The sequence below is a fragment of the Guyanagaster necrorhizus genome, assembly GCF_019112545.1.
Source record: "Guyanagaster necrorhizus MCA 3950 unplaced genomic scaffold BT62scaffold_3, whole genome shotgun sequence".
Lineage (NCBI taxonomy): Eukaryota > Fungi > Basidiomycota > Agaricomycetes > Agaricales > Physalacriaceae > Guyanagaster > Guyanagaster necrorhizus.
The window spans coordinates 1,099,037-1,125,902 of record NW_025064882.1 but is presented as its reverse complement, the minus strand read 5'-3'; the positions used below and the strand labels follow the sequence as shown (position 1 = coordinate 1,125,902).

Below are 26,866 nucleotides of genomic sequence, written 5' to 3'. Positions count from 1 at the left end.
CTGACAGCGACTACGTTAATTGCAAGGGCGCACGTCACCTGACAAGTCGCGTTTCTAAGATTTCAAAATAATTTACTGCTATTACGCATCGTAGGAAAGTAAGGAAGACATGAATATTACAGATATAAGCCTTCCGGTGTTCCCTCGTTCTTTCGGTACAATACCTGTCGAGCATTATGAGGATCTTGATTCGGTAATAAATTTTCGGACTAACCTTCTCCCTTGCCGACGTAAAGTCCACTTTGGTAACTTGCATCCGACGTTCTCTCAGTGCAAGCAGACCGGCTTCTGTACATACCGCTTTGATGTCGGCACCAGAAAGATCATCCTTAGTCATGACAAATTCTTCGAGGTCAACATCTTCACTCAAGTTCATGCGCGCAGTATGTAGCCTAGAAATGTGGTAAACAAATGCGCAGGAAACATGAAGAGAAATCACACTTGAAGATATGCCGTTTCGTCTTGACATCAGGTAAAGGGAATTCAATCTTCCGGTCGATTCGACCTGGTCGAATAAGGGCGGGGTCTAGGGACTCGATCTTATTCGTGGCCATGATCACTTTGACATCTCCTCGGGTATCGAAACCATCCAGCTGGTTGAGCAACTCCAACATGGTACGTTGGATTTCACGCTCTCCTCCGGACGTTGAGTCGTACCTTGAATAAATTCAGTCTCAATCGCAACAAAAAGTCAGAGGACGAACCGTTTTGTACCGATAGCGTCGATTTCATCAATGAAAACAATACTCGGCGCGTGCTCTTCTGCAACTCTGAATAATTCACGAACAAGTTTCGGTCCGTCCCCTAGATACTTCTGAATAAGTTCGGAACCAACGACGCGCAAAAAAGTCGCCGATGTCTGGTTGGCGACAGCCTTGGCCAAAAGTGTCTTTCCCGTCCCTGGAACACCATACAATATGACGCCCTTGGGCGGTTTGATACCCATTTCTTCGTATAGTTCTGGATGTGTAAGGGGCAGCTCCACAGATTCCTGGGCAAAATGGGTAAGGCGAAAAAGACACGGCAATTCCACATACTTTGATTTCTTGAATTTGAGATTCCAATCCACCAATGTCGGCATAACTTTCCGTAGGCGCTTTATCGAGTTTCATAATACTGACAAGAGGATCTGCGTCATCCTGTAGTACACCGACAATTGATTGTGTCTTGTGATGAAGTAGGACTTGACAATTGGGTTCCAAGAGGTCCTTGTCGACGTAAGACATGATAGAGACATAAAATTCCGGACCCGAGGCAGTACTGATGATAGCATGGTCATCATCGATGATTTCCTCCATTGTGCCAACCGCCATTGGGCTTCCACGCAGGTCATCCACCTTTGACCTGTCTTCTTCATTCTTCTCCTCTCGTGTAGCCTCAGGTTTTAGCCGCTCCTGGTTCTGCACAAACTCCTCCTCTAGCAGTAAATAGTCCTTGATACGTTCCATCTTCAGCAACTTGAGCCGACATCGAGTTGTAGGGTAAACGGCTGGGAGTTTCGAAGCTGCGGATGGCCCTCGTCTTTTCTTCTTCCCAACTCTCGTCGGAAGGGGCGGTTCCCATTTCTTCTTCTGTGGTTGCTGGTCTTTTGCCTTGTCTTTTCCGTCATTTCCTTGGCCCGAAGGTGGTAGACCCGATGGCTGGTTACCCTAGAAGTCAATGTTGATTAGATAGTTTGTATATGTAGAAAGGTGAAACAAACCATTTCTACGTGTTGTTTGTGCGGTTAACTGGGCGAAGAATAGAGAGGATAGAGGGAGGTGGATGTGTATAAGGACGCAATAAGAATGCAACAGCCAAGGGCGACGCGTCAGTGTCCTGATTCGGATATGCGTGAGCGTGACAATGTCAATGTCGTGATGTAGATGTGACGCTATGTGATGCGTGTCACGGCAGTAACTTAACGTGTTCTGGCCAGCACGAAAACACGATGAATTCAACTACGACACCATTGACGGCGAACTCCCAGTTCATTCAAGCGGGTATGCAGAGTATTGAGCTTTTACCTCGTTCCTTATCTCTTTTTCTAGATGATGATGATGACCTGGATGAGGAGAGCATCCCGGGGTTCACTCATCCATCTATGCAGTCACCACAACCATCAGATAAAGGGAAGGGTCGCGCTAGGGAGCCTGACCAATTAGCCCCCGCTTCGAGCAATGGGCGGCTTTCTAGTCCTATTCTTTCTGGGAACATAGGCAGCTCTGCAAACGGAGGTGCGCCTCGGCCAGGAGCACGCCAGACTGTTGGTGGTATCAAAGTTGAAACGAGGTATGTCGTTCAATCCAAATATTTCACTGCCTTCTCAATGATATTCAAGATACTCCGGTGTTGACACCCTCGATGAGCCGGTCCTGACTACCATTGTAAGTGACTACAAGGTTTTCTGCTGCCGCCTGTTCATTATATGTTTGTAGGCACGAGATCTACTTTCAATATACTCAAAACTTGTGCAAGTTCTGTATCCTCGTCGGACTACAGGCCGTGAAGTTCTAAGGTGCTTCGAATCATTATCATACATTATATCTTGTTGCTTAAATTATCCAGGGATTGGGATTTATGGGGCCCGTTGCTACTCTGTCTTTTCCTTGGAATAATGCTCAGCGTGAACGTACGTCAATTTTTTTTATCTACCTCAATGTTCAGCATGTCTAATGTCTCTTCATGGCAGGCGCCACCCAGCCAGTCATTGGGCATATTTACCAGTGTTATCGTAATCTGCTCTCTGGGTGCTCTAGCGGTTACGGTGCAAGCCAAGGTTAGTAAGCTTAGGCACCTGAACCATGATATTAACCTCTTTCGTGATAGCTCCTTGGTGGTCGAGTGTGAGTTTCTCTCCTAGGTTTATACGGTCGTTGCTCAGTAGCTTTCCTGCAGGTCTTTTTTCCAGGGTCTGTGCGTATTAGGTTATTGCATAGCGCCTCTAGATATTGCTGCCTTCATTTCCTGCTTCGTGCGCATTATTTACGTGCGCGCTCCGATTGCCCTCGTGGCGTGGGCTTGGTGTGTATGGGGTAGGTTTTGTTTGTCCTTCCATCAAGTCTTTTATGAATGCTATGATTCTTGTAGCATCTGTCAATTTCCTCGATGGAACAAAAATCGATGCACAGCGGATCCTCTTAGCAGTTTACCCCTTACTGTCAGTAACGCTTTTTGCTCTATTGTGATTTAAAAGTGACAAATCCATAGCCTTTTCTACTTCATCCTGGCTTGGATGATTCTTATACAATAGGATGTGGTTATGGTCGCGTATCTTATTTATTACTTGTCGAACATTGAAGTTGTGCGGCTCCACAGGATCTCGGGATGTTGAATCCCTGTTCATAGCACCTTTATAATAGAACCACTTTGCTGGGGTCAAACCCTGGACCACCGGCGCCACGTTGATTAACGTATACTCTGACATTTCGCTCGGCCACCAACGGGTATGACCAAAGGCCCATATGTGCACGGGCCAAGTCCAGCAGAGGAGCTCAGTAAGTTCGGTGGCAAATGCAGTTTGTTGGCCCGCCAATGTACTTTGGGTCACCAGTTCCCTTGATGGTGGGTGCGTGGTGGATGGGCACGACGACACGACGGTGAGGCTCGTCGCGACGAATAGTCTCGACAGACTCGCACAACCAGGCGAAGTCGGTCTGGTGAAGGGTATCAGGTAGGAAGCTGCGTCAAAACGATGAATCCGCTTGAAGTCGATGTCACTCCAGGAGAGGATATCGAGGCAGTCTGGGTTAAGAGTAGACCAGAGGGTGCAGCCGAAGATGGTGAGTATCGGTTACGGTCGAGCAGGATGAGCTTATCGGACGACGACTGCTGGAAGATACATAGTACTCGGTCCATACTATCGTTCACGGTAGCGTCGACACCGTATGGCTCGTGGTTTCCACACGCGAAGAACACCGTTTCGAAGCGCGCCAATTGAGCACGCAGCCAATCAAACAGTCGGATCGTCTCTTATCCAGCCAATGTCTCCTAGCAGAGCAAGATTGGGCGCGCTGACGGGGAAATCGTAGGCACACAGAGGCTCGTCTGGGGCTCGACTTCGAGATGAAGATAACTTAGGATCTGAAGGCGATATGGATCCATAGCTACGACGAGTAAGTGGTGGTGGTGTAAAGGCGGATCGACGTACCTTGATCAGATGCCAGCACGTCCTTTACTTGCCCTTTCCAGATGCGCCGCTGACTCCTCGTCCTAAGGTCGAAGAACCCATACCCTCACCTATTGCATTCACTAAGGAACACCAAGTCTCCGTTCACGAATTTCTGACAACGACAAGAACGAAAACATGGGCAAAGCAGTATCGGATGCGTCGGACTCGAAATATGCAGTATGCGTCTTCACTCGACAAGGCTCAGCACCGAAGACCAAAGAAAAGTATCGCTCAGAGGTTGCTTCAAGCGGCCGTCACAACTGTCGTAGAGTCTTCTGATAGCTTCATGCAAGACATGGTGGACGCATCTACTACCCGTCAACCGCTCCATTTTCAAATCGTTGCCAAAGCATCTGTTGATGGCAAGAGTAGCAATCGTCGTCAGTGGTGCCTCGTTGATCCCAAGAAAACCACACCCTTCCCTCGAGGCCCGAAATTGAAGCAGCTGGATGCAGATGGTCCCGTCAGGGTCAAGCCACGACAGCCATTAACGCAATGGCATACTATCCACCGCCACTCGCCTATCAAAGAACCTCTGGCTCGTAAATCCCACGTCAACTTCTTACCATGTCCTCCTCTATCCTTCGTCCCTCTCCATGCTGCGGAGGAATCTTACTCTCGCAACAAAGGCAAACCCAGGTCAAAGTCAGATTATACCTTGTTGGTCGCGGCCATCAACTAACGCGAATATAGACCAACGAGATTACTTCCAGATCGTGAATCTCTAACGTTTGTAGAAGAACCTCTGCCTTCTCAGAAACTTCTTTCAGTGCGGCCAGCCAGCAACATGCCTTGTCCCAACAAAACCCAGCAAATCGATCCGGAGGCTCCCTTACCACAGATTTCGCGCTTTGACGACCTTCAAACTGACATTCGAGACCCTTGCTCTTCTTATACCACATCCTCTCCACGGTCTATGTCTGATGATGCTTCTACTTCTAAAACATTACCTGCTCTCCCAATCGCAATTGACAGTTCCGCACCGCCGATGCGACCGTTGGCTTCTTTTCTCGGGAGCTTTCTGGAAACCGTACGCACTGCTACACAAACGCAAGGATCTCAAAAATTTTCAAGGCCTAGTACTTCCGCGCGTGGTACCCGTCTTTGCCCTCGCCCTCGTACAACAGCTCTGACCCAACAACGTCTGACTTTCGACTCTGCACCGCCTGATGATTCCCTCGCTTATGTTAATTATGATTCCTTTGATGTCTTTTCTGATGAACCAGATCTGGAGAAAGGTGACGTGGATTTCATGGATAATGCACCAGTCACTATGAACTTGGCTGATGTGTTGAAGTAGTTGCTAGTGCTGAATGAATTGTGATAATGTATCCGACTTTCATTCGCATCGTCTGAGACTTGAGCTTGAGTACTCACTAGCTTTTGATAGCCTAAAATGAGACCATAAAAGGATTCGACTACCGCTTCGGTTTTTATGCCGTTGTTTTGAGTGCTATAAAACGAAAAGGTACAGAGAGGACTCATTTTTGACGAGCTAAAACTGGTACTAGCTGGTACTTCGTAGTAATGCACTGAATCAGATCGATCAGTACAGCGGAGTTTGAACGCGACTGACTAAAACACCACTACTATCCTTCAAAGCACTATAGTCAACTTGCCATCATGTCGGATATGAAGGCGTACTTGGCAGAAAAGTATATGTCCGGACCGAAAGCGGACGCGATTCTGTCACGTTTTGGCCCTCAAAAGAAGAAGAAACGAAAGGCAAACGAAATCTCGACTATACAGGCAAGTGGTTACACTGTTCTAGACAATGACGGCGGCTGGGGTGATGACGCGAAAGAGGAAGACGAAGATTTGTCGGAAGCTGTCATTGAGAAGGACAGAGGATTCAAGAAGCGCAAGAGGATGGGAGAAGAGGGTTCAGGTTGGGCGACATTAAATCCGGGCATAACAAGAGAGCCGACACCCCCACCGCCTGAAGATGAGAAGCCTTTAGTTGTAGAAACGGACACTCCTTTTGTTGGCGGCCTGGTTACTGCTCGACAACTGAAGAAGGTTCTGCCTCAAGTCAATTCGACAACGCAGCCAGAGGAGTCGCTTACTGCCGAGGATATTGCAAAGGCGCAGGAAACGGTGTACCGTGATGCTACTGGCAGAAAGATAGATACCAAGACGGCACGAGCAGAAGCAGCGAGGAAGAAACGAGAGAAAGAGGAGAAAGAGGCACAGAAAATGGAATGGGGTAAAGGGCTCGTGCAGAGAGACGAGGCAGAGAAACGGAGGCAGGAGCTGGAAAGGCTCCGGACCAAGAACTTTGCGCGTCATGCAGACGATGAAGACCTGAATGCAGAGCAAATGGCCAAGGAACTTTGGAACGATCCCGCCGCTGCATTCTTAACGGTGCGCTGATACACCTTTATTCCCTGAAAACATACTGAATTCGACTACAGAAGAAACGCTCAAAGGGACCACGGAAACCTCAATATACTGGACCTCCGCCGCCACCAAATCGATTTGGAATAAAGCCGGGGTACCGGTGGGACGGTGTTGGTGCGCATACTATATCTCAATATCTGTATTTAATACTCATTCATGGAATAGATCGTGGTAACGGGTTCGAAAAGAAACTGTTCCAGGGCAAGAACGAAGTGAAACGGAAGGGACAAGAGAGCTACCAGTGGAGCGTAGACGATATGTAGTAAGTACGAGTCAATAACAATGACGCATCAACCGCGTGATGTAGACACACGTTTGTCTGCCTCGCAGGGACATGGACGGCTGCGACTGAAAGCCAAGCCAAAGTCTGTATTTTCCGTCTGCTTTCCATCGGTTTTCTTGGCCTAAATGTTTATCAAATTCCTTGCGGCGCTAGGCCGACAATTCTGCTGCAAACGTGCATTCGTGTTCCTCTTGGAAGTCCTCGTATATATAACGCCTATGTCTGTGCTCGGGCTTAGCTCTACCATGCAAGGGAAAACAGTCGCCCTCCTCCTTGGCGTCGGTGCCCTCACCTGTGTCTCCGCCCAGACCTTCACCCGCCTCGGCGCTTGTCCGTCTTTGGGCTGTGTCTTTCCCCCGGACCAAGCCAGCTTCCTCGCTGGTCAGTACTTCGACGTTCGACTCGAAGTACACGCACCAGTCAACGGCACTGAGGCATATAATGCCGGCGTCCCAGACCAGAACTTCACCTTTTGCATTCAGGCTAGTGACGACGGTGACTGCCAAGACGTGACAACGTTCTTCTCCGTCCACGATACCGAGGTGGATACTTACAACTTCACGTGGGTTTCAGCTAGGCTGTCGTTCGAGTATTCCACCAACGAGTCATGCTTGCAGGTACTATGAGGATCTGTTTGCACAGGACGACGACACACCGTCTGTAGTCAACGTAGCTGCAAAAACGTATCGCGGAGTACGTGTCTCTCTCTGCCAGTTTTTTTTCTGTCAGCTTATTATTAACATCAGCTTGCCCTTTACACCCCCGGATCATACAAGGCAAAGCTAAAGTACTACAATGACTGGGAAACCGTTGCCAACTGGTACGTTCGGGAACCGACTAAAGAGAAAGCCGCCAAGAACGTTATCCTCTTTATCGGCGATGGTACGTCAAGTTTCTGATCACCAGCGCACTCCGTGTCAAGCGGCTTCTAGGCATGACCCAGTCAATGATCACCGCTGCACGTCTGATTGGTCACAAGTCCATCAATGGAGTGTATCAATCCCTCATGCAGATGGACCAGATGGAAGCTCTGGGACAGTGAGTGCACCTCTCGTCCCACGACCTTATCTCAAGAATTGCTTCATTCCAGCCAAATGACCCATTCGATTGACTCTTTTATCACCGATTCTGCTAATTCGGCCACTGCGTTGTACTCCGGAAAGAAATCAACTGTGAACGCGCTCAATGTATATGCTGACAGTGTAAGGATCCAGTTCTCACACTCGTCGCTTTAGTCTATTCTTGTCCTCATGTGATCGCGTCCAGTCCAAGGATCCATTCGATGACCCCAAATTCGAAACTATTGCAGAGCTGTTCCGTCGACGGACTGGAGGCCCGATTGGGATGGTGTCCACGGCTTTCATTACAGATGCCACGCCAGGTTACATATTCGGTTGTTTATTCCTGCTCAACGCTAATGCATTAAACAGCTGCGTTATGCGCTCATACTCGTGCTCGTACGTAACTTGACTGCTTGCGTTAAAATTTCAACAATGCTTTGATCACAGGTGATGAATTGGCCGCTATCGCATACGAGTATCTTTACGGTCCTTCCGCCTACACGCCGGACATATACTGGCCCACGAGCTGCGAAGGTCCTGACGTCATTTTTGGGCAGGTATATAGTTGCTTCTAACTGCGGCCTTCTAACACTTGTTACTAGTGCTGGTGCCGAACAGTTCATCCCTGGGGACGGCTCCCCAAATGGCACGGACTTTTACAAGGCCTTCGCGTCCGAAGGATACCAGGTTGTCTACAACAACACCGAACTTCAGGCTGCCGGAAACGATTCTAAGACACTTGGCATCTTCTGCAGTACGTCTTTGGGATACTTTTTCACGTTTCCTGTCCCTAATCTCCTACCTCAGCTAGCAATCTGTATGTAGCACCGTAGTTGCCATACCTGATCTGATGAATTTTTCATAGGGCCAAATGGATTGACCGTAACGTCAGCAGCGAAGCTCGTCACTAGCATCGTGCGTATATTGATTCCTGTGCAGGTCTATCCTGAGAACCTTGTTGGACTCGGAAACTCTCCATCTGGCGACGGTACTGATGCTCTCGACCAACCGGGTCTCAAGCAAATGACCCTCAAAGCCATTGATATCCTTCAGGAGCGCTCTAAGGCTAATGACAGTGGTTGGTTCATGATGTAGGGAGACCCATTTATATTGTCCGTGCATCTCCTGATCTCTGTGTATCAGGTCTGAGGCTGCAAGCATCGACAAGGTCACTCTTAAATGCAAAAACCATATGCAATTAATCGGGACCTTTTGCTATTAGATGATGCATGTTCTGGATTACGACCGCGCTCTTGGGGAACTTTTGGAACTTGACGATACGATTAAAGCAACCATGCAACGTAAGTAGGGGCCGAAGTATGTAAGAACTTGCATTAACGGTGTTTTAGACCTTAAGGACATTGGCGAATACGAAAACACTCTCATCGTTGTTACAGCGGACCACGGTCATGGCTTTGTACGCCGTCATCTTTTTGGTCGAATTCCTACTAACATCCACATCTTTCAATAGGACGTATACGGTTCTGCCGACACCAAATATCTTGCCGCCCAAGCGTCCGACCGCAAGAAACGCAGCGCGAGTAAGCTATTATGTCTTTTCAGGCCTCAATGATTTAACACCTCTCTTTTCAGTTGGTGTGTATCAGAATTCTGGCTTGAGTGGATACACCGTTGAGGCAGACTCCCTGCCCAACAACGCGACCGTTGTCTATGGTGCTGAAGGACCCAATTTCCCTGTCAACTGGGCGCCTCGCTACGCCTACGTTGTATGTGCCTTCAATCGTTCGGTTCTTGTGTTGTTCTTACCTTGTGCATTTGTAGCCCGGTGTGGTCGCATTCCCTGATCAGTGAATGGTACAACGCTGCCCTTGCCCCCACTGTGCTAATTATTTGTAACAGCCGTGAGGCATATGGCATCAACAAGACTGGCCCTCGTCTACCTGCTACTGAAGGCACTGACGGGAGCTACGAAGTCAATCCCTACGATCAGCCCCATGGTATACCATTTTATTGTTTTTCTTATTCAGTCGTTTGATTTGGTCAACAACGCAGGTTACATCATTAGTAAGTAGCCACGAGTCAGGTAATGTAAGGTCTGATGCTTAATGTCTTTAATAGATGGAAGTCTGCCTACCGACGAAGCACAAGGCGTTCATTCTCTTACCGGTGAGTGCATAAAGTGCGAGTTAGCTGGGTTCCAATTCATTTTTGGGTAGATGTTTCTGTCTTTGCCAATGGCCCAGGATCAGAAGCATTCAGAGGAGTCTGTACGTGCCCAACCTCGAAGTTTCTGATCAAGTCACATATGCTTCTACAGACAACAGTATTGATATCTTCTTCAAGATTGCAGACGCACTTGCCCTCGGACGAACTAGCGAGGATTATTAAATCTTTCTTCTACTCAAGTATTTTACTCATGTCAATCCGCTGAACGCGGAGCAAGCTATGAGACGATTGTAGATTTAATTTCCAATGACTTTCCCAAGCGAAATGAAGCGCGATTTCACCTTTTTCTTGAGGTCAAGATTGACCGAATATATTTTCGAAAATCTAGACTTCTGGGTTGGATCTGGTGACGACATCATGAACCGGTTCATTGATAGCAATAAGGTATGGGTGGGCTCCGAGTAGAAGGGGGCACCCTGCCGGAGCTTTTAGGTGCGAGAACGAGATCTATAAGGATCTATACCGAGATATAAATGGTCTTGGCGGACTTAATGTTTCGAAAAAAAAAAATCTGGTTCCTCTGGCATCAGACCAGAGTTCAAGGGCAAATAGCACAAGGCCAAGGCTATATTCGTCCCTCAAAAATTCGCCTTCCCTGAAACGGGACCACCTCCTAGCGCCGGACATTTATGCAAATAGGCGTCACCGCATGTTTCGCTTCGCCCAAAACGGTGCCCCCGAGTCCACCGGAAACCCGAATTCCACTCGATCGTATTCCGAAAGTCTGCATTGCGGGGCATACATACTAATTACTAAGTGCAACAATAAAAGAACATGTATACATTACATATAATACAAAAGAGTGACGACCAGGCAACAATACAATTAAATCATCTCGACTCATTGGCTAGCCAAGGCATGCCTACTGGCATACTCCTGGCTGCATCCGGACCGGCAAACGGTCTCCGCTCCAGAGGTGCTACCAATGGAGAGGCACTAGTAGAGGGGCCGTTGCTCCACTCAAGTAAACCGCTAGACTTCAGAGACGGAAGATAATTAGAGTGAGAATGTGGATTCGCTGACGGTGACTGGGGGGCGGCGGTGTGTGACGACGACGATGCGTAGACGGGAATGGGTAGCTCGGCGGAGTTATTCCGCTCTGTGAGGGGCAGCAGCGTAGGGTCAATATCGGGATTTGTACGACGATCAGGTTTGGGTGTGGAATACATCGCTGAATCGGAAGGGCCCTGTCGCCGAACGAGACCCAAGGTGGAACAGACGTCTGGAGTACCCCACCTGTCACGTATGAGCCTCTCCATACGGACACCCGTCAGCTCTTCGTAAGCTTCGAGCCAATCGACGACTTGCTGGTCGTCCGTTAGGTTCAAGTATTTGATCAAAGGCTAGGGGACCATTAGCTCAATATCATCAATAAATAAAGATACAAGGAGTGTATGTACCCATATCACTGAACCCTCTGTGTAATAATTAGCGTCGTTTTATGAATGGCAGGCATACACGCACGAATGAGGCTATATTTGGCCCTACAACCGAGCATCTCAATGACTGCGTATATGCGATCCGTGATAAAGCTGAAATCTGGGACCTCGAATAGCTGATGATCTTGCTCAGCAAACCTTTGTGTTGCCTGAATGAATACCAAGTTGGACTACAGTTTTCGGCTCTCGCAGAGATGAATCGGAACTTACTACTAATAAAGCAAGTGCACAGCTGGCATGGAGAACATGGATGCAAGCATAGCACCAAGCACCGAAGTTGGAGCTTGTTTCAAACATGGACTTCTGAACCGTGAGACACTGATTCGTGAATAGAAGATGAGTAGGCAGGGCAGACGCCCATTCCTACGATCCACATGAATACCATTGAGTAAGATATTCTCTGGCAAAAGACTTACATCCAAAAATTTCTGACATTCCATAAGTATGTCTCTGGTTTGAGGATCTTGCAGCGTGTCCATAGCCGCCTCTATTTTCTGGTAGAGGGTCGCGATCCGGGTCAAGTGCCCCATCTCTGAGGCATAATGTGTGCGAACGGCGGGCAAGTATAAATATTCCGGCAAACTTTGATGGACAACGCCCAGTTCGAAGCTAGTCTCATCGGCTGGTAGGCGAAGTCGAAGTTCGGCTTCGCTAAAGCCCATGACACCACCACCAATACTGAGGCCCCTACCACTTGGAGACGACCGTGTCATGCCACCGCCTTCCCATCCGTAATACACGCCGCGTATGCAATCGACGAAATAAATAATCCAGAATATCCGCCGAACACATTCACGCTCAAGACTTTCTGAGACATACGCCTGAGTGGGTGTTGGCGTGAGAAGGGGATGTTCCGGGGTGTGAACGTTGAGGGCTTGGATCATTTGCAACGTCAGGGTGCGGAATCGTTCCCCTGATATCCACCCGGAATGGCTTTTATCCTTACGGGTAGTATCAGACATGTAGCCTTTTTGATCAACCACCTCGTAAAAGTAGAGCAGACATAGAGCCTGAGCAGTTTGAACAGTGGCAGATGCGGTAAGACGCCCGCCAGCGTCGAACATCAGAGAGATAGCAGCATCAGCGAACCTCCTGCCTGCATGTCGTTGTGGCGTCGTTTTAAGCGAGGCCTGCTTGGAATGGGGAGCGGCAATGGCAGATACTGCGTGCAGAAGATATGGGGGGATTTGATTGTGTGACAGGGATGAGGTGAAGGTCGGCTTGTGGATTATCGACATAGCCGGATGACAGTGAGTGAAAAACACTGCAAGGTCAGCTGAGCAATGAAACATGGTTGAAGAGCATACGACGTACGGTTCGTAAGTTCCCTCGTCATCAAGGGATCCAAGGTCTCTGGAGCTGCCTCGGAATGGGAACGTTTGCGACCCGAAGGGCTTGGGTACGACTGAGAGGGCTGCGGGAACTGATACTGCTGCGTTTGCTGCGTGTCCGGCTGGCGGGGGGGCGGGACAGGGCGGCCACTGGAATCGGTATATGTACACGGCTTGCTCGCGAAGTAGCTGGCGACATATAAGACAAATACGGCCCAATCGAGGGTACTTCTCACCAATTACTGCAAGGATCTGGGACGAGTTAGTCGGTGAGAGTACAATACCCGAAGAATTTACCTGTTCCGTCGCATCTCCTCTTGCTTTTATGGCAGCCATCGCAGGCCTGTCAAGATGTCGTCGATACGTACTCGAGTGCTGCACAGAGAGAGACAACTGACCTTTGCAAGCCGCTTTCGCTTTGGCTTGTCCATGAATACGAAGAAGGTTAAAGAAGAGAAGGAGGTCAAGAAGAGAACGGTTGCAGCCGCTGTCACACTGCCGCACATCTCGGCCCATTCCGGCGGCTCTCTGAGACACTCACCGCCGGCGATATAAATGCGATTTACGTGGTTTTGATTCCAACAAAATGACCGCCGCCGGTTCGACTACGCAGGATTTTCTACGGAATGGTATCGATGAGGGCAAATGTGATAGTCTCCACGCCTGACTTCCTTACGAATTCTGTATCTGTGCATTTTTATGGAAACTTGTGACTCTTTATATCTGGGCAGCCTGTCAGGGCATCCATTTTCTAGTTTTTAGTCGTAACTAGACGGCCTTGATTCAGGTACATTCCTTTTGTGGATAATATTATTTTACTCGTAATTGGTTGTACATTTGTCTTATCTGATAAGTCAGGTGACCTGGATTAGATACACGTATATCTGATTAAATAATCAGATGCCTTGGGAGTGAACCTTGTATGTAGGAAGCAAATCAGCCTTGCTCAGGCTCCCATGCATATATTTTTCTGACTTTTTCTTGCTCGCTGAACGTAGAATAAACTTAATCTTTTTTTTTGCTTCGTAGTTCAAGTCATTGCTGCAGTTTCCTGTACGATTTCTCATCACCTTCAGGCCCCATATCGGGACTGCCGCGATGCCCTTGCAATGGCTGCAATCTCTCCAAGTTTGGTTCTCTATTCGCTACTACCATGAACTCTTCTGAGGCTGCTCTCGAGGTTATCCCGCTTATTCCCCGGCCTCACCAGCGGAGGCAATGGAAAGCAAATCCTTACTGGTCAGTAGGTTTTCTCCTGGTTGTCCCATGCTGATACCCTTCAGGCTGATTCCGGTCATCATGCTCGCATCAATGGCAGTGAGTCATGGACAGTCTCGGTGCATCTGTGCCCTTATCACCGTTGACTGTAGCGGGGTCTTACAATGGCTCCACGAATTCAAGTTTACACTGACATTGCTTGTCGTGCCATTGAGGAACCGTTCCCCAGCTCAGGCACCCTGGAAACCTTCACAGACTGCTCGTCGTCACCGGCAGTTCAATCCCGTGCGGCGGCAATACAAGCTTGTATTCTTCCCCTCATAAATATTCGTGTTACCTAGTCCTCACTGATTGACTCTCACAGCGATAACGACAGTTATGAGCATCCTAAGCGCCACTACCACTGGTCCTTGGAGCCGGCTGGGCGACTCAGTTGGACGCAAGCCTATTCTGTTCGCCAACCTTGTCGGTGCAATGAGCTTGTGAGTTGCCATTGCAGTTTCTCAATCTGTGTATTCAGGCGTGTCCTTGTAGGGAATTAGTTTTCCTTCTCGCCACTGCGCCCAATACTATCTTCTACGATTATGCCGAACAGGTTCTGATGCTGGGATTCATTATTGATGGTTTGTCGGGAGGTCTCTCAGCCTTCAATGGGCTTTTTCATGCGTAACCCTTCTTCCCATCTTTTTACAACTAAAACCCAAGTTTTTTCTCAAGGTACATCTCAGATTGCACTGAGCATGGTTCTCGGTACTTCCAATCCCTGTCCTGTTGTACCTCTGGCCTGATGTCGTTTTCTCCAGCTCCAAGATCTTTAGTACCATTCAGGGACTGGTTTTCATTGGACTAGCTGCCGGGCCGTCGGTGAGAAGACCTTCTGCTCAATCAGCTTCTTATGTTAGACTTTTAATCTTTGCAGTTCGGCGGTATTATAATGACTCTCTTCACAAACAACACTTACGACTTGTTCTATGTCAGCGTCCTCCTCCTTGCGGCGATTCAATGCTACCTCATATTCTTCTGTCCGGAATCTCTTCAAAAGAATGATCAGACCGTGGACGATACACATATACCCACATTATCGCCGTCAAGCTTGAAGAGGCTAACGTTGCCGTCAATAAAGTCCTACTTGACAAAATTCATCAAAACCCTTCTCTCGCCAATATCTATGTTCGCTCCTCGAACCCGTGTAGGACGAGCATCTAGAGACTATAATCTGACTTTCGTTGGACTCAGCCTATTCCTATACCTGATTTCAATTGTGAGTCACGAAGCTTCAAGAATAACACTTGACCCTCATCGAGGATATCATAGGGCGTCTATCAAATCAAATACCTTTATGCAAAACATATTTATTCTTGGTCAAGCTCTGATGTCAGTTGCTTTGATAGCAAAGTGCGTCTGCTGACCGATTTCTCTAGCTGGGGTTCTACATGTCATTTCTGTGGGTGTCGAGAGCCATTAATCTTCTCGTTATAATACCTGGTAAGTGCCATGTCAAGTGCCGCAAATGACTCGCTCACATAAGGCTAACGTCAGTGATTGTTGCCTATTTCAAGCCCAAAGCCGGATCAGAAGGGTTCTCCATCTATTCTGAGATGCATTTCGACAAGCGTTTGGCTCAGTGTTCATTTGCGGTTGATGGATTGGCAGATGGATTGGTTGCGATAACACCGGCATCAGCTCCATTGTTCACAGTACTATCGTGCTTGAACTCGTTCACGTCTGGCGGTAACCCAGCCGCACACTCACTCGGGGCGGTATGCCTGCATGCCAGCGGGCACAGCTCCGAGTCAGGAGCTTTGTTTGGGGCAATGGCGGTGCTGTCTGCTATAGCCCACACGATATCGGTAAGCACATCATACCCCGAGCAAATTCGCTACTTTCTCATCATTCATAAGCCCACTATCTATGCCGTCACATACGGATCAACTGTCGCGTACTTTCCTAAAGCGATCTTTTGTCTCGCAGCGGCGATTCTGGCAACTGTTGTCTTCTTGTTAAGTTTGGTCCGAACCACAGGTGGTACGGCAGTGCCGTATACGACGGTTTCTTCTTCTGAAGAGGCTGGGCCCTCGAATAGCGAAGATCCCCGTGATTTGTCGTAAGAGAAATTGTGTGGTGTTCTTTCTTGCTCTGCTCTGAGAAGCATGAACGTACAATCTTCTCTTTCGTCACGAGATCGGTCAATTGTAATTTGAATGCTTCCTGTAGCTATTATGTAAACTATGTTAATCCAGAGGTAAACCCTTTCACAAGAATGGCTCCAGAGACTGAGGGAGGATGTCAGCAATGGCGGCACCACTGGGTGGTTCGATAGATTGGAAGTACTACAAAAAGAGGCAGGCGGTCAATGCACATCAAATGAAATGATAGAAAGCGCGTACGGTTCCCCACCATGGACCCGCGGCCCACCAGGAGGCACCGATCCAGACACCGGACTGTTGCATTGAGCAAAGGGCACCAAAGACAGCCTGCATACTGAATAAGTTGTAAGCACTCGACTCGTGAGAGCATTGGGTGAAAGCAAACCAAACGTCGTTAGATCCAGCTCCTATTTCACCCAAGAAGCCTTTGAGGCCTGTCTCTTCCAACCAAGCAGTCGCGGCTGCCAAGCGCTCCGCACCGATAGTGGAAGAAACACAGGTTGCGGAGGTGCCCGAACCATCGGAATCGAGGTACTGGTGCATCTCTGGTCGAAAATGATGTCTTCAGAAAACAAGATGGACTAGAATATTGCAAGATCAACTAACCGATAGCGGTGTTGTTAGCAGAATCCTTAATGTTACCAAAATAGTCCGAGTTGCCAGAGGTCGTCCATGCTGAATGTTAATTCAGCTTAGCGGTTACCAAAGGTGTATCGAACGGGCTCACTCCAGGCTCCAGTCCAAGCTACGCCGAGATTATTAGTAGTGTTACAAGAAAGGATATAGTCACATACATGTTCCTTCAGCAAGAATGAGCTGGGTAGCGCCAGTAGACCTGATACCGTCGATAGCGGCTTGGTTCTAGAACGAGTAAAGCTAAGTATCGAACCACACTGATTTTTCGGTTGCATACCATGTTGAATACGACGGAGGCGTTAACAGTATAAGGCTCATTCATGATGTCTATAAACATCATGTTACGTGAACTGTTGTCATAGTGAAGTAGTGATATATACTAACCAAAGATAACATGTTCGTTGTCAACCTTTCAGACGGTAAGCAGGTGTGCATGTGTGTGTAATTGCACCCACGAATTCATTTGCGAGGTTAGTCCAGACTAAACACAGACGTTACATGTTGTCTATCAAAAATTGAAGATGGACCTACACGTCTGGAAACTTAAATAAATCAAGTTAGTGCAAAAACTGGCGTTGAAATTACTCAAACTCACTCCGAGGTGCTGGTCAATGTAGCTCCATTGTAAATCAGGTAGTTGTGTGGGTCTATGGCGATGTATGCCCCTTTTCCGGTGACATATTCCACAGTCTGTGGGACGTCGAGAGGTAAGTGTCATCAATGTGATAGTAAGAAAGAGTGGCAGACTGATTTAATCAGGCCGAGGTAGTCATCATCGAAGGCGCCTGTTATTCCGGTGGCAGGAGGAGCAAGCCGCTCCAGCAGAAAAGGAAGGCGGAAGAAGTTGAAGCCGAGATCAACGAAGTACTGGTACCAAGTCAGCGCATTCGGCTGCAGTACTCGAGAAAAGACCTACATCGATTGAACTGCAAGGCTATTGTCAGAAAGACGAAATTGGGCGCAAAAAAGGGGGGGAGCGAACCTCTCTGATGGGAAAATGTAATCGGTCCCCAAAACTCCAGGTATATTATCAGAACCGAATTCAGCACCAGATTCATTAACACCAAAGTATTCGAACTTAGCCAAGTCTCCGCTACACGTCCCAGCAGAGGAGGAGACAGTCTCATTGGAAGTGCAAGAAGGCAAAATGGCCGCATGGCAAGAAGAAAAGAGAACGGCGACGAAAACGAAAGCAGACAAGCAATTCATGGTGAAGACTGGGTCGGAGAGAGCAATCGCTCCCTAGCGATTAAATAGTATCCTCGACTGCAGATGAGAAATGGGAAAGAAGCGACTACCCGTCAAACTACCGAGATGTTTCCCGGTTAGTTGTCACATGAAGGGCATGTCGGAAACACCGTGCAGAAATAGTGGCTTCGGAAACACAACTGATATAATCGTCGATCTCGCGGAAAATTGTATCGAAAGCCGGGACATCTGCGATGCCGGTCATTCTTCCGCTACATACGCGATTGGACTTCGGGGGGAATTCTCCCTGGGATGACCGGGCGTTGTATGCATCTGGGGTAATATACCGTTAAGAGCTCAAGCCTCATATTATCACCGAAGATTCCCCATGGTCTCCGCCCTTCTTCATCATGTCGTCGAAAGGCGTCAAAATACATGTTATTCCAGCGTAGATATCTGTCGCTACGAAAGTACAGTCTTCAGTCTTAAAAATAGGGATCAGAGCTCGTACTCTGACAAACAGGCATCATCCTCACCTCTTTCATCTGACATTGGAACCACCAAATCCCGTACTAGATCTCATCGTTCCGAGGTTCGACGGCCCTTCTCCACGATTTTCAAATTCGTAATTTGCTCCCCTCCTTCCTAAAATGCTAGATGCCCGACTATTTTCCCAGTCCCAGAACCGTCTTGTTGGACGGGGCGGAGGTTCTTCGTTTCGTGGACGCCGATTATTAAAGAAGTGAGCACCCAAGCCGCCCAGAGCCGCTCCAGTCCAGAATCCTGGCCTCCAACCTTGATCTGCAGGACTTTTCGTGTAGGGGGGAGGAGGGGCATAATCGTCACCGTAGCTCCCGGGAAACCATCCGGAGGGGCCATGGTTTTGTGGCCGGCGGTTGGTGATTGTTGGTTGACCAAAACATGATTTCAGGAAACTGTATGTTATCAATGCGAGTACAGCGGTCCAGAGAATACTGAACACAATCTCGGAAACATCGAGAGCTGGGAACATCACATTATTAAGATACCGAAAATAAAGCAGAAACTGGTACACACAACGAAACCAATCTCTCATGCTGCTTTGCGACTCTGGGTTTCTCAGAGAACCTGGAACGTGAACAAGACGATATTCTAATCCGCAGGATCCTAAAGATCGCTGAAGTTGGTAGACAATTATTACAGAAGGTTCTGTTTGTTGCGCACCTTTGAGAACAAAAGAGTCGCCGGGGCTTGTCCACCCTTCACAAGAAACCTGAGAACACCATCGCTGAGGGTCAAAAGGAAAAGAATGAGAAGGCTGAACGAACTTCCACTCTACCGAACCGTAAGGATTCCGGCAAGTCGGCCTCGCACTTTGTTCTCGGTCAATCGTTCGCATGCCAAATAGCGATTTGTGTAAAGATACCTTCCAGTCGACATCTGTACCCGTGCCTCCTAGATTGGTGCAGCGCACAACGTCGGGCGTGTATAATTTACACGGTTTCCCTACACAAGTCAGCTGCGATATCGGGGCAGTCCGACGCGAGTTCGTCAGTTCATCCTTGTAAAATGTCAAAGAGGGGATTTTCGCTAATTGTTGTCGAGACATGATGGCATGAATTTAGGAAGTGCCACTGTCTACTACTTATGGTTCAGTATGGATGTCGTGGCACCGACGTGTTCCGATCGCCGGCTCTACTATTTCTATATTTTACAAGTGATGTATATCATACAGGACATCCCCCACACAGACCGTGGCCGCAGCCCCAGCATGAAGCAACGCCGACACCGAATGTCCGAAGTATCAAAGATACAATGCTCGTAACGCCCTCGCCCAGTACAAAACCGCTCGCAATAACAATCAGGCGAATGTCTGATTTGTCCTTAGTGAATCGAGTGCGATACACATGCTCGAGAACACCGCCAATCAGACGTGCTATCGAAAAAGACGGCGTATTCAAGAAACCAATAGCAAACGCCACACCGGATGGTATCCATTTGCTGTACCAAAGATACCTCCGAGCAGCATAAGTCTTAAATGCTGCTACAGCCCCGAATATGATGGCAAAAGCAAACATGAACACGCTACTTTGTTCCGGAAGTTTTCCGTCACCTACGAGAAGTCAAGCTGAGAAGAACAGTTCAGACATACTGCTTACGCAAAAGTCGCGCCAGGCTTAACCAAACATACGCCGTAGGTGCAGGAAACGAGGGTCCTGGGATATCATATGCCCGATTATATAGGGTATAAGCAGTTGTTGTAACCAAGATAGAAAATGCTGATCCAATTAATTGACCGTAGAATTGGGCCCTTGGAGATGCGTGACACAGATGCCCTGTCTTCAGATCTTGCATGAGATCACCAGCCCTTGACGCTGTTAGGTGTAGAGCTATGCAACAGGACGAGGTACTCACTGTTGCGCCCCTGCCTCTGCTACTCCCCCAGCTATGATATTTGCTACGATGTTTCCGGGTTGTATCCAAGCAAAGAAGAGCTGCGAAATCTTCCCTAGACCGGAAACAGGATTGATATCTGTTTCTCCGAGAGCGCGTACTCTGCAACGAATAATTAGTAATGTGCTCAACCAGAATTAAAATCACATACGCTAGTACGCTGAGCATGCCCCCGAGAACAAAACCCAAGAAGGTAGCCCAAGGTTTGATTCCTTCATGACCAAACACAATCCAGACCAAGAACGTCCCGAGAATAATGCTGATACTCCATCCTATAATAACCCAACTCAGGGGTACGAGCCTATCGGCTGTCTCGACTTCATTATCTTCTTTAGAATCTGAATAAGAGCCAGCTCCGAGATTTGTCCCAATCATCTCCTTGGCATAACCAAATATGACGGGAACCAAGGACACAAGACTGTCAGCACACATTATCGCTAAGGATACCCAAAGAATCCATCCCCGAGCACCGTCCGTCATGCTACCGACTGGTCCAGGAGCCCAACCTAGATGCTTCGAAAGAGGCGACAGAATCCCCCAACCAACAACCATGCCCTGCAATGACAGTCAATTCGTTCTGCATATTGAAAGAATAAAGGAAAATTATACCAGATTCATCGACAAGGTAATGGGATAACCCATTATAATCCCTACAGCTATTGATCAAGGTCCAAAAAACCGCGTCGGAAATGCACAAACCTTGACCGACATACGACAAACTGGGAGTAAAAGTCCATAACCACTCTTTAGCAAGATGGTTTCCAAAAAGCGGAATAGAAAAGATAACTGGGAAGAAGTACGCTATGAGCTGAGTAGGATGTGAGTGGGAAATCAGGGCAATGATTAGAATTCTGTCATACTGTCATAATCCCCGACAGAGCGAAACTCCACAACAACGTTTGCCAACCGGTACCTTGAACGACTTCTTGCTCATGCGCAACTAGCGCACCCTCCTCCCGGTCTATGGCGGGACTAGAAGGATCGGGTACTTCTTCATCATCGATACGTTCATAGCCAGTTCGTCGGTGCAACCCCGTTTCCGGCGGGGGCAACTTGTGTAGCACAGATATGAGATGGGCAGTAGCGGTGCCCGACGGAAACGCTAACTGCTCTTCAATAATCTAGCGAGGTGAGTCAGTATCTTAAAATTTCTATTACACTAGCATCATACCACTTGCTTTCGGATTGGAGGGGACATGAACACTCTACAACTATTATTTAGCCACGGCTGAAGCAGGTAATGCTGGTCATACCCAAAAAATGCAACAGCAAAAGACCAGCCTGCGGCAGCTATCCAAGTCAGATGGATGGGGGGAGATCCATCTCGCCCCTCGTCTAGAAGTCCCAAGGCAGGAAGGATGCCAACAAAACCTGCCTGTACGTACAGTAAGCCTACATAGTCAACGGGCTGCGTTGAATCACCGACAGCCAGAGGCATTGTTCCTGTTGCTACGGCAGTAGTTTGAACAACAATTATTTCTTGGGCGCTGAGAGGGTCAGGCAGCATTCTTGATATGAGGAAGCCAATCAAGGCAGATTGTAGAGACATCCTAAGATAGCTATCTTCAGCGAGTGCTTTGGTCAAATACATCATTGACGGACATGCTAATGAAGCCGGTCTGCAGCCCAAAGTAAAGATTCGTAAAGCACAGCAAGCATCCTATCAGGAGACCCAAAATAACAGCGGTAGGAGTAAATTCTCTCGAGGCCGAAGATTGTAGACTTGTGAGCGGTTCCCAGTGCTTCCTGGAACAAATATAGGCGAAATATTTGGGAAATGCAGCGGAAATTACTCACTTAAGCCAGCGAGAGACGTTCATGGCGCTGGAACTTGGGCGGACTGATGGAAGAAGGAAAGGGAAGGCGTTATCGCATCGGCCGTGCAGTCAGTCAGCAATCGCGTCATCCGAAGGACGAGTGTTGCGTGTGAGCCACGTGGCAGACCGCGCTATGTGAGCATGCTTGCCTGCGGCTTCCGAGTCATTTTCATCGATTTGCCGTATCGCCCTTGTCATCAACCTCGACGCTGCCGTATACCATGTCGGGCCAAAAAATCAGATCTGCAGATGGTCTGCTACAGGTCATTCCCCCTCCAGGACACCCTGCGACGTATGGTGCTTCTGGATGTCAGTGGTTGTCCGTGAAGCTAACAATGCGGCCTGTACAGGCTGCCAAAGGAAGGGGAGAACAATGTTTTGATTACGTCCGCGCTACCATACTGCAACAACGTTCCTCATTTGGGTGAGAGGCCTCGAATATGGTCTCGTGAACGCAATTAATCACCCAGTAGGAAATATTATTGGGAGTACTCTCAGTGCTGATGTTTTTAGTCGGTGAGTTCGTTCTTTGTTCATTCACCTACGGGCTAATTTCTCGCGTCAGTTATAACCGTACGTCGTTGCCGGTTTTGTGTATTCTTTGGCCTTCTTCATGTCCGGATAGGCACTAGAAATAGAACAACGCTATACATCTGTGGGACTGACGAGTACGGAACCGCTACGGAAACTCAAGCTTTGAAGGAGCATATAACCCCGCGAGAGCTATGTGACAAATACCATCTTCTCCACAAAGAAACCTACGAGTGGTTTGACATTGGGTTCGCAAATGTCCTGTTCTTTCATTGGATTCGAGTACCAACTGCTGTCTTAGATTCGACTATTTCGGACGCACTTCGACTCCATGGCATACGGAGTACGTAAAGGCCCGGCTCCTTTTACATGATCTAATCGGTTTCGCAGAATATGTCAAGGAATATACCGGAATTTAGGAGCAAATGGTTTCTTGGAGAAACAGGATAAAGAGCAGATTTATTGTGAGGGTTGTCCCAAGTGAGTTGAAATGCTCTCATAAAAATTTCGATTCCCTCACCTCTCAGGTTTTTGGCAGATCGGTTTGTAGAAGGCATCTGCCCGCATTGTGGCTATGAGGTTTGACATGGACCTTTTTTGTTGTTACATCTATGTTTACATTTGTACCCAGGATGCTCGTGGTGATCAGTGCGACCTTTGCAGCCGGACGCTGGACGCGATTGAATTAATTAAGCCTCGATGCTTGGTCAACAAAGATCATCGTGTAACAACGCGAGTCTCGACCCATAATTACCTTAAATTGGACCAGATACAACCTCGGACGGAGGAGTGGATCAAAAAATCTTGGAAAGAAGGGAAATGGTCTTCCAACTCAGTTATCAATGGAGACGGCGAGCTAGTCGACGCGCGGGTCAAGGCTGGATTGCTTCCCACGCCTGTCACACGAGATCTGAAATGGGGTGTGCCTGTTCCAATTGACTCGGCGGAAGATGAATCCATGAGGGGGAAAGTTCTATGTAGGTCCATCTACGTGTTTCATGGCCGTCGTTAATCACGCTTTCTGTTCAACAGACGTCTGGGTAAGTTCTCTAATTTTGGACCCAAGTGCACACTTTAACACATTTCCAGTTCGACGCCCCTATTGGTTACCCAAGTATCAGCGCCAACTACACACCAGAGTGGGAAAAATGGTGGTTCAACCCTGAGAATGTCCGTTTGTATCAATTCATGGGTAAAGATAATGTGTACTTCCACACAGTCTACTTCCCTTCTGTTCAACTTGCTGATGGGAGGAATTGGACGACCCTGCACCACTTATCAACGACTGGTAAACTATGCCTTTTGCACCCAGTCGCGTACGAGGTCGGCTGACTTATTCTCAAGAGTATCTGAACTATGAAGGCGGAAAGTTCTCTAAAAGCCGTAATCGTGGTGTCTTTGGGCCAGCTGCAAAGGAGACAGGCATACCATCGTCGGTCTGGAGGTATTACCTTCTATCTACAAGACCAGAGACAGCCGATTCTATGTTCTCATGGTCGGACTGTGTAAGTCCTTCTGATGTTCGCATTTACGGATAGATCTCATATGCTCATCCACAGATTGCTGCAAACAACAATGTTTTGTTAAACAAGTCCGTACCTTCCTCGTACTGCAACAGCATATCCTAATCTTAAACCCAGTTTTGGCAACTTTGTCAATCGAGTTCTCAAATTCGTGTCATCGCAATACAACAGTGTCATTCCTGAAAGTGGGGACGAGCCAGGCCCACTTTCAGTTAACGATGAACACGATGCAGACTTCATCTCAGACGTGAACGGCTTACTCAAGGATTACATTGACGCCATGGAATCCGTGAAGCTTCGTTTAGGTCTCCAAACCATCATGCTCATCTCCATCCGCGGCAATAGCTATCTGCAATCCTCGGGCCTTGGTAAGGCTCTAATGACTTCAGATCCCATCCGATGCGCAAAAGTCCTGTCCCGTGCCGTCAACCTTATCTACGTCCTATCCACTTTGGTGTATCCCTACATGCCTGCAACGGCTGCCGCCATTCTCGAACAGCTCAACGCCCCGGCGAGATCCGTTCCAGATGCACTTTCAACCGATATCCTTGCTGGTCATATCATTGGTAAGACCGAGCATCTGTTCAAAAAGATTGACGAGGGTATGGCTGAAAAATTCCGGGCCCGGTTCGGGGGTCTGGAGAGCGCCACTGAAATGGAGGCGTCAAAGCCTGCAGGTAAAAGGGGGAAGAGTAAGGTCCCGCTGGCACCCGCAGCGGACATACCAAAGACGCCAGAAATATTGGTTCTAGAGGTGAAGATAAGAGAGCAGGGAGATGTCGTTCGTGCTCTAAAGAGTCAAACTCCCAAGACGAAGGAGCTGGATGCGGAGATTAAGGCCGAAGTAGATGTGTTGAAGAAGTTGAAAGGAGACTTGGCAAAGTTGCAACATCCTTGAAGCAATGATTAAGTCATTTGTCTGCGTAAAAGAGAAGTATATTGTTAGATGTACGAGTTCTTCGCTGTTGATGTTATTTTCAGATGTCAACCCTGTGCTTAGATGTGTAGAATAGTTATACCGGATAAACGTGGTTCCGTTTGTCTTAGCCGAACGTTCGTCTCTGGACGTCAGGACTGAAGGCCTCAGGCCGGTAGCCACCCGACTAGCACACGATTGTTACTGCGACAGGTTCTATAAGGACCGGAATGAAGATGGTCCTGCCCGGCCGTTTCCAGCTATGCTTCTGGAGCTGTCGAAGCATGCTGGGCATGGATAGAGAGATTTCGGTGATATATTTAAAGGAAGTCCCGCAGGTGCAGTTTACATTCAAACCCCCACGATAATGGTCTACGAAGGCAAAACTTTCCGAGGCTCCGTTTCTGGCAAAATTGTCGAATCTTCTTTCACTAGGGAGGAGCTTTCTCCCGGCGATGTTGTCGTCAAGGTCACACACAGTGGATTATGCGGAACGGATTTGCACTATTTGAACGTAGATATGGTACTTGGTCATGAAGGTCGGTACTTATATCATATCCAGTGGAAACGTGAAGAAGTGCTACTCAATATTAATGGGATAATGCAGGTGTCGGTATCGTTCAAGAGGTCGGTCCATCTTGTGAGCGTTTGAAGGTCGGGGATCGAGTGGGATGGGGATACATGCATGAAACTTGCGGATGCTGCAGAGAGTGTCAGACCGGTAACGAGGTCTTTTGTCAGATGAAGAAATGCTTTGGTTCGGCCAATTTTGACCAAGGTTCCCTCGGGGAACTAGGTATTTGGAAGGAAGATTGGCTCTTCAAATTGCCGGATGCTCTGTCATCTGAGAAAGCCGCGCCACTCATGTGTACGTACATCCTACTCAAGGCGTGATTACTAACAAACCGTCTTAATTTTCAGGCGCCGGTTCCACCGTCTTCACGCCCTTAATCAAGTACTGTAAACCCACAGACCGGGTTGGCATCGTCGGCATAGGTGGTTTGGGACATCTTGCCATTCAGTTCGCAGCAAAAATGGGCTGCGACGTTGTTGTCTTCTCGGGCACTAACTCGAAGCGGGAGGAGGCTTTAAGCCTGGGGACGCATGAATTTTACGCAACCAAAGGTATTGACGATCTGTCGCAGATTGGATTGTCGAAACCTATCAACAGACTCATCGTTACAACGGCTGGAATGGTGGATTATGAGTCGTACTTCGGAATCTTAGCTCCGAAAGCCACCGTCATTCCGTTGACTGTGACTGATCCCAAGTACATGATGGGCGTACCGTACACGCCCTTCGCCTGGAAGGGGATCGAGGTTGTTGGAACAGTTCTCGCCGAACGAGTTATGCAGTAAGCTTGATTTATAGTTTGTCAATATTGGCACTAGCCGTTCTGACCTCTCTCTAGCAACGATATGCTAGATTTTTCCGCCCGCAACAACATATGTCCAATAATTGAAAAGTTTCCTATGACGACTGAGGGTATTACGGAGGCCATAGAACGATTAGGCTCGGGCAGATTACGCTACAGAGGAGTGCTTACGAATCAGTAGATTTTTGGTTAGCACTGCAAAATGACACAATGCATCGCCTTCTAGAACTA

At 48.1% G+C, this 26,866-nt stretch overlaps 12 protein-coding genes across 12 annotated transcripts; 7 read left to right on the top strand and 5 right to left on the bottom strand.

The window, feature by feature from the left end:
• Positions 1–28: 28 nt before the first annotated feature.
• Positions 29–1,775, bottom strand: BT62DRAFT_926866 (26S proteasome subunit P45). Its single transcript, XM_043185131.1, has 6 exons — positions 1,703–1,775; positions 1,038–1,649; positions 705–991; positions 442–657; positions 215–392; positions 29–164 (listed from the first exon to the last, which is right to left on the bottom strand). Exons 1-6 carry the CDS (start codon positions 1,703–1,705, stop codon positions 117–119), a joined length of 1,344 nt encoding a protein of 447 aa, XP_043044714.1. The 5' UTR covers positions 1,706–1,775; the 3' UTR covers positions 29–116.
• Positions 1,776–1,888: 113 nt separating this feature from the next.
• On the top strand, positions 1,889–3,394 carry BT62DRAFT_407224 (Yip1-domain-containing protein). Its single transcript, XM_043180808.1, has 10 exons — positions 1,889–1,982; positions 2,031–2,271; positions 2,321–2,366; positions 2,418–2,497; positions 2,548–2,611; positions 2,672–2,758; positions 2,809–2,825; positions 2,878–3,014; positions 3,070–3,139; positions 3,190–3,394. The coding sequence occupies exons 1-10, from the start codon at positions 1,931–1,933 to the stop codon at positions 3,230–3,232; spliced, it is 837 nt and encodes a 278-aa protein (XP_043044713.1). The 5' UTR covers positions 1,889–1,930; the 3' UTR covers positions 3,233–3,394.
• A 776-nt stretch (positions 3,395–4,170) lies between these two features.
• On the top strand, positions 4,171–5,687 carry BT62DRAFT_407422 (uncharacterized protein). Its single transcript, XM_043180810.1, has 3 exons — positions 4,171–4,795; positions 4,844–5,476; positions 5,528–5,687. Exons 1-2 carry the CDS (start codon positions 4,305–4,307, stop codon positions 5,448–5,450), a joined length of 1,098 nt encoding a protein of 365 aa, XP_043044712.1. The 5' UTR covers positions 4,171–4,304; the 3' UTR covers positions 5,451–5,476; positions 5,528–5,687.
• Positions 5,688–5,773: 86 nt separating this feature from the next.
• On the top strand, positions 5,774–6,813 carry BT62DRAFT_883869 (pre-mRNA-splicing factor CWC26; the record flags this gene model as incomplete). The annotated part of the gene is made up of 3 exons (XM_043182777.1): positions 5,774–6,514; positions 6,565–6,664; positions 6,716–6,813. 3 exons carry the CDS (start codon positions 5,774–5,776, stop codon positions 6,811–6,813), a joined length of 939 nt encoding a protein of 312 aa, XP_043044711.1.
• An 84-nt stretch (positions 6,814–6,897) lies between these two features.
• BT62DRAFT_407318 (alkaline phosphatase) lies at positions 6,898–10,324 on the top strand. Its single transcript, XM_043180809.1, has 24 exons — positions 6,898–6,915; positions 6,987–7,395; positions 7,451–7,526; positions 7,580–7,715; positions 7,766–7,871; positions 7,924–8,035; positions 8,100–8,214; positions 8,264–8,290; positions 8,342–8,447; positions 8,497–8,648; positions 8,702–8,711; positions 8,760–8,781; positions 8,834–8,985; positions 9,038–9,062; positions 9,117–9,195; positions 9,244–9,311; positions 9,366–9,435; positions 9,488–9,621; positions 9,677–9,702; positions 9,755–9,852; positions 9,908–9,919; positions 9,974–10,021; positions 10,072–10,122; positions 10,173–10,324. The coding sequence occupies exons 2-24, from the start codon at positions 7,052–7,054 to the stop codon at positions 10,241–10,243; spliced, it is 2,040 nt and encodes a 679-aa protein (XP_043044710.1). The 5' UTR covers positions 6,898–6,915; positions 6,987–7,051; the 3' UTR covers positions 10,244–10,324.
• A 460-nt stretch (positions 10,325–10,784) lies between these two features.
• On the bottom strand, positions 10,785–13,319 carry BT62DRAFT_926860 (uncharacterized protein). The gene is made up of 9 exons (XM_043185130.1): positions 13,250–13,319; positions 13,149–13,194; positions 13,088–13,103; positions 12,835–13,040; positions 11,937–12,784; positions 11,731–11,883; positions 11,546–11,669; positions 11,482–11,498; positions 10,785–11,424 (listed from the first exon to the last, which is right to left on the bottom strand). Exons 1-9 carry the CDS (start codon positions 13,280–13,282, stop codon positions 10,912–10,914), a joined length of 1,956 nt encoding a protein of 651 aa, XP_043044709.1. The 5' UTR covers positions 13,283–13,319; the 3' UTR covers positions 10,785–10,911.
• Positions 13,320–13,927: 608 nt separating this feature from the next.
• On the top strand, positions 13,928–16,334 carry BT62DRAFT_960901 (MFS general substrate transporter). The gene is made up of 12 exons (XM_043188575.1): positions 13,928–14,090; positions 14,135–14,168; positions 14,222–14,375; positions 14,434–14,551; positions 14,604–14,735; positions 14,787–14,819; positions 14,873–14,933; positions 14,989–15,330; positions 15,384–15,443; positions 15,491–15,554; positions 15,609–15,919; positions 15,971–16,334. The coding sequence occupies exons 1-12, from the start codon at positions 14,005–14,007 to the stop codon at positions 16,175–16,177; spliced, it is 1,602 nt and encodes a 533-aa protein (XP_043044708.1). The 5' UTR covers positions 13,928–14,004; the 3' UTR covers positions 16,178–16,334.
• Positions 16,250–18,284, bottom strand: BT62DRAFT_407070 (glycoside hydrolase). The gene is made up of 13 exons (XM_043180807.1): positions 17,835–18,284; positions 17,769–17,778; positions 17,600–17,719; positions 17,448–17,542; positions 17,384–17,394; positions 17,308–17,333; positions 17,237–17,261; positions 17,130–17,179; positions 17,011–17,077; positions 16,944–16,961; positions 16,823–16,891; positions 16,457–16,761; positions 16,250–16,399 (listed from the first exon to the last, which is right to left on the bottom strand). The coding sequence occupies exons 1-13, from the start codon at positions 18,059–18,061 to the stop codon at positions 16,322–16,324; spliced, it is 1,101 nt and encodes a 366-aa protein (XP_043044707.1). The 5' UTR covers positions 18,062–18,284; the 3' UTR covers positions 16,250–16,321.
• Positions 18,285–18,295: 11 nt separating this feature from the next.
• Positions 18,296–19,894, bottom strand: BT62DRAFT_406967 (DUF1183-domain-containing protein). The gene is made up of 6 exons (XM_043180806.1): positions 19,446–19,894; positions 19,348–19,392; positions 19,244–19,292; positions 19,097–19,186; positions 18,577–19,042; positions 18,296–18,524 (listed from the first exon to the last, which is right to left on the bottom strand). Exons 1-5 carry the CDS (start codon positions 19,626–19,628, stop codon positions 18,582–18,584), a joined length of 828 nt encoding a protein of 275 aa, XP_043044706.1. The 5' UTR covers positions 19,629–19,894; the 3' UTR covers positions 18,296–18,524; positions 18,577–18,581.
• BT62DRAFT_406726 (OPT oligopeptide transporter) lies at positions 19,390–22,402 on the bottom strand. The gene is made up of 13 exons (XM_043180804.1): positions 22,271–22,402; positions 22,076–22,219; positions 21,900–22,023; positions 21,727–21,848; positions 21,645–21,678; positions 21,334–21,594; positions 21,173–21,281; positions 21,083–21,123; positions 20,625–21,028; positions 20,435–20,575; positions 20,179–20,387; positions 19,446–20,132; positions 19,390–19,392 (listed from the first exon to the last, which is right to left on the bottom strand). The coding sequence occupies exons 1-12, from the start codon at positions 22,291–22,293 to the stop codon at positions 19,747–19,749; spliced, it is 1,998 nt and encodes a 665-aa protein (XP_043044705.1). The 5' UTR covers positions 22,294–22,402; the 3' UTR covers positions 19,390–19,392; positions 19,446–19,746.
• Positions 22,403–22,511: 109 nt separating this feature from the next.
• On the top strand, positions 22,512–25,242 carry BT62DRAFT_978068 (methionyl-tRNA synthetase; the record flags this gene model as incomplete). Its single annotated transcript, XM_043189320.1, has 12 exons — positions 22,512–22,582; positions 22,641–22,714; positions 22,764–22,802; positions 22,916–23,069; positions 23,123–23,164; positions 23,212–23,301; positions 23,349–23,400; positions 23,453–23,791; positions 23,911–24,109; positions 24,166–24,326; positions 24,381–24,412; positions 24,462–25,242. The coding sequence occupies 12 exons, from the start codon at positions 22,512–22,514 to the stop codon at positions 25,240–25,242; spliced, it is 2,034 nt and encodes a 677-aa protein (XP_043044704.1).
• A 193-nt stretch (positions 25,243–25,435) lies between these two features.
• Positions 25,436–26,849, top strand: BT62DRAFT_406962 (NADP-dependent alcohol dehydrogenase). Its single transcript, XM_043180805.1, has 4 exons — positions 25,436–25,799; positions 25,868–26,128; positions 26,182–26,614; positions 26,672–26,849. The coding sequence occupies exons 1-4, from the start codon at positions 25,628–25,630 to the stop codon at positions 26,814–26,816; spliced, it is 1,011 nt and encodes a 336-aa protein (XP_043044703.1). The 5' UTR covers positions 25,436–25,627; the 3' UTR covers positions 26,817–26,849.
• The last annotated feature ends 17 nt before the right edge of the window (positions 26,850–26,866 follow it).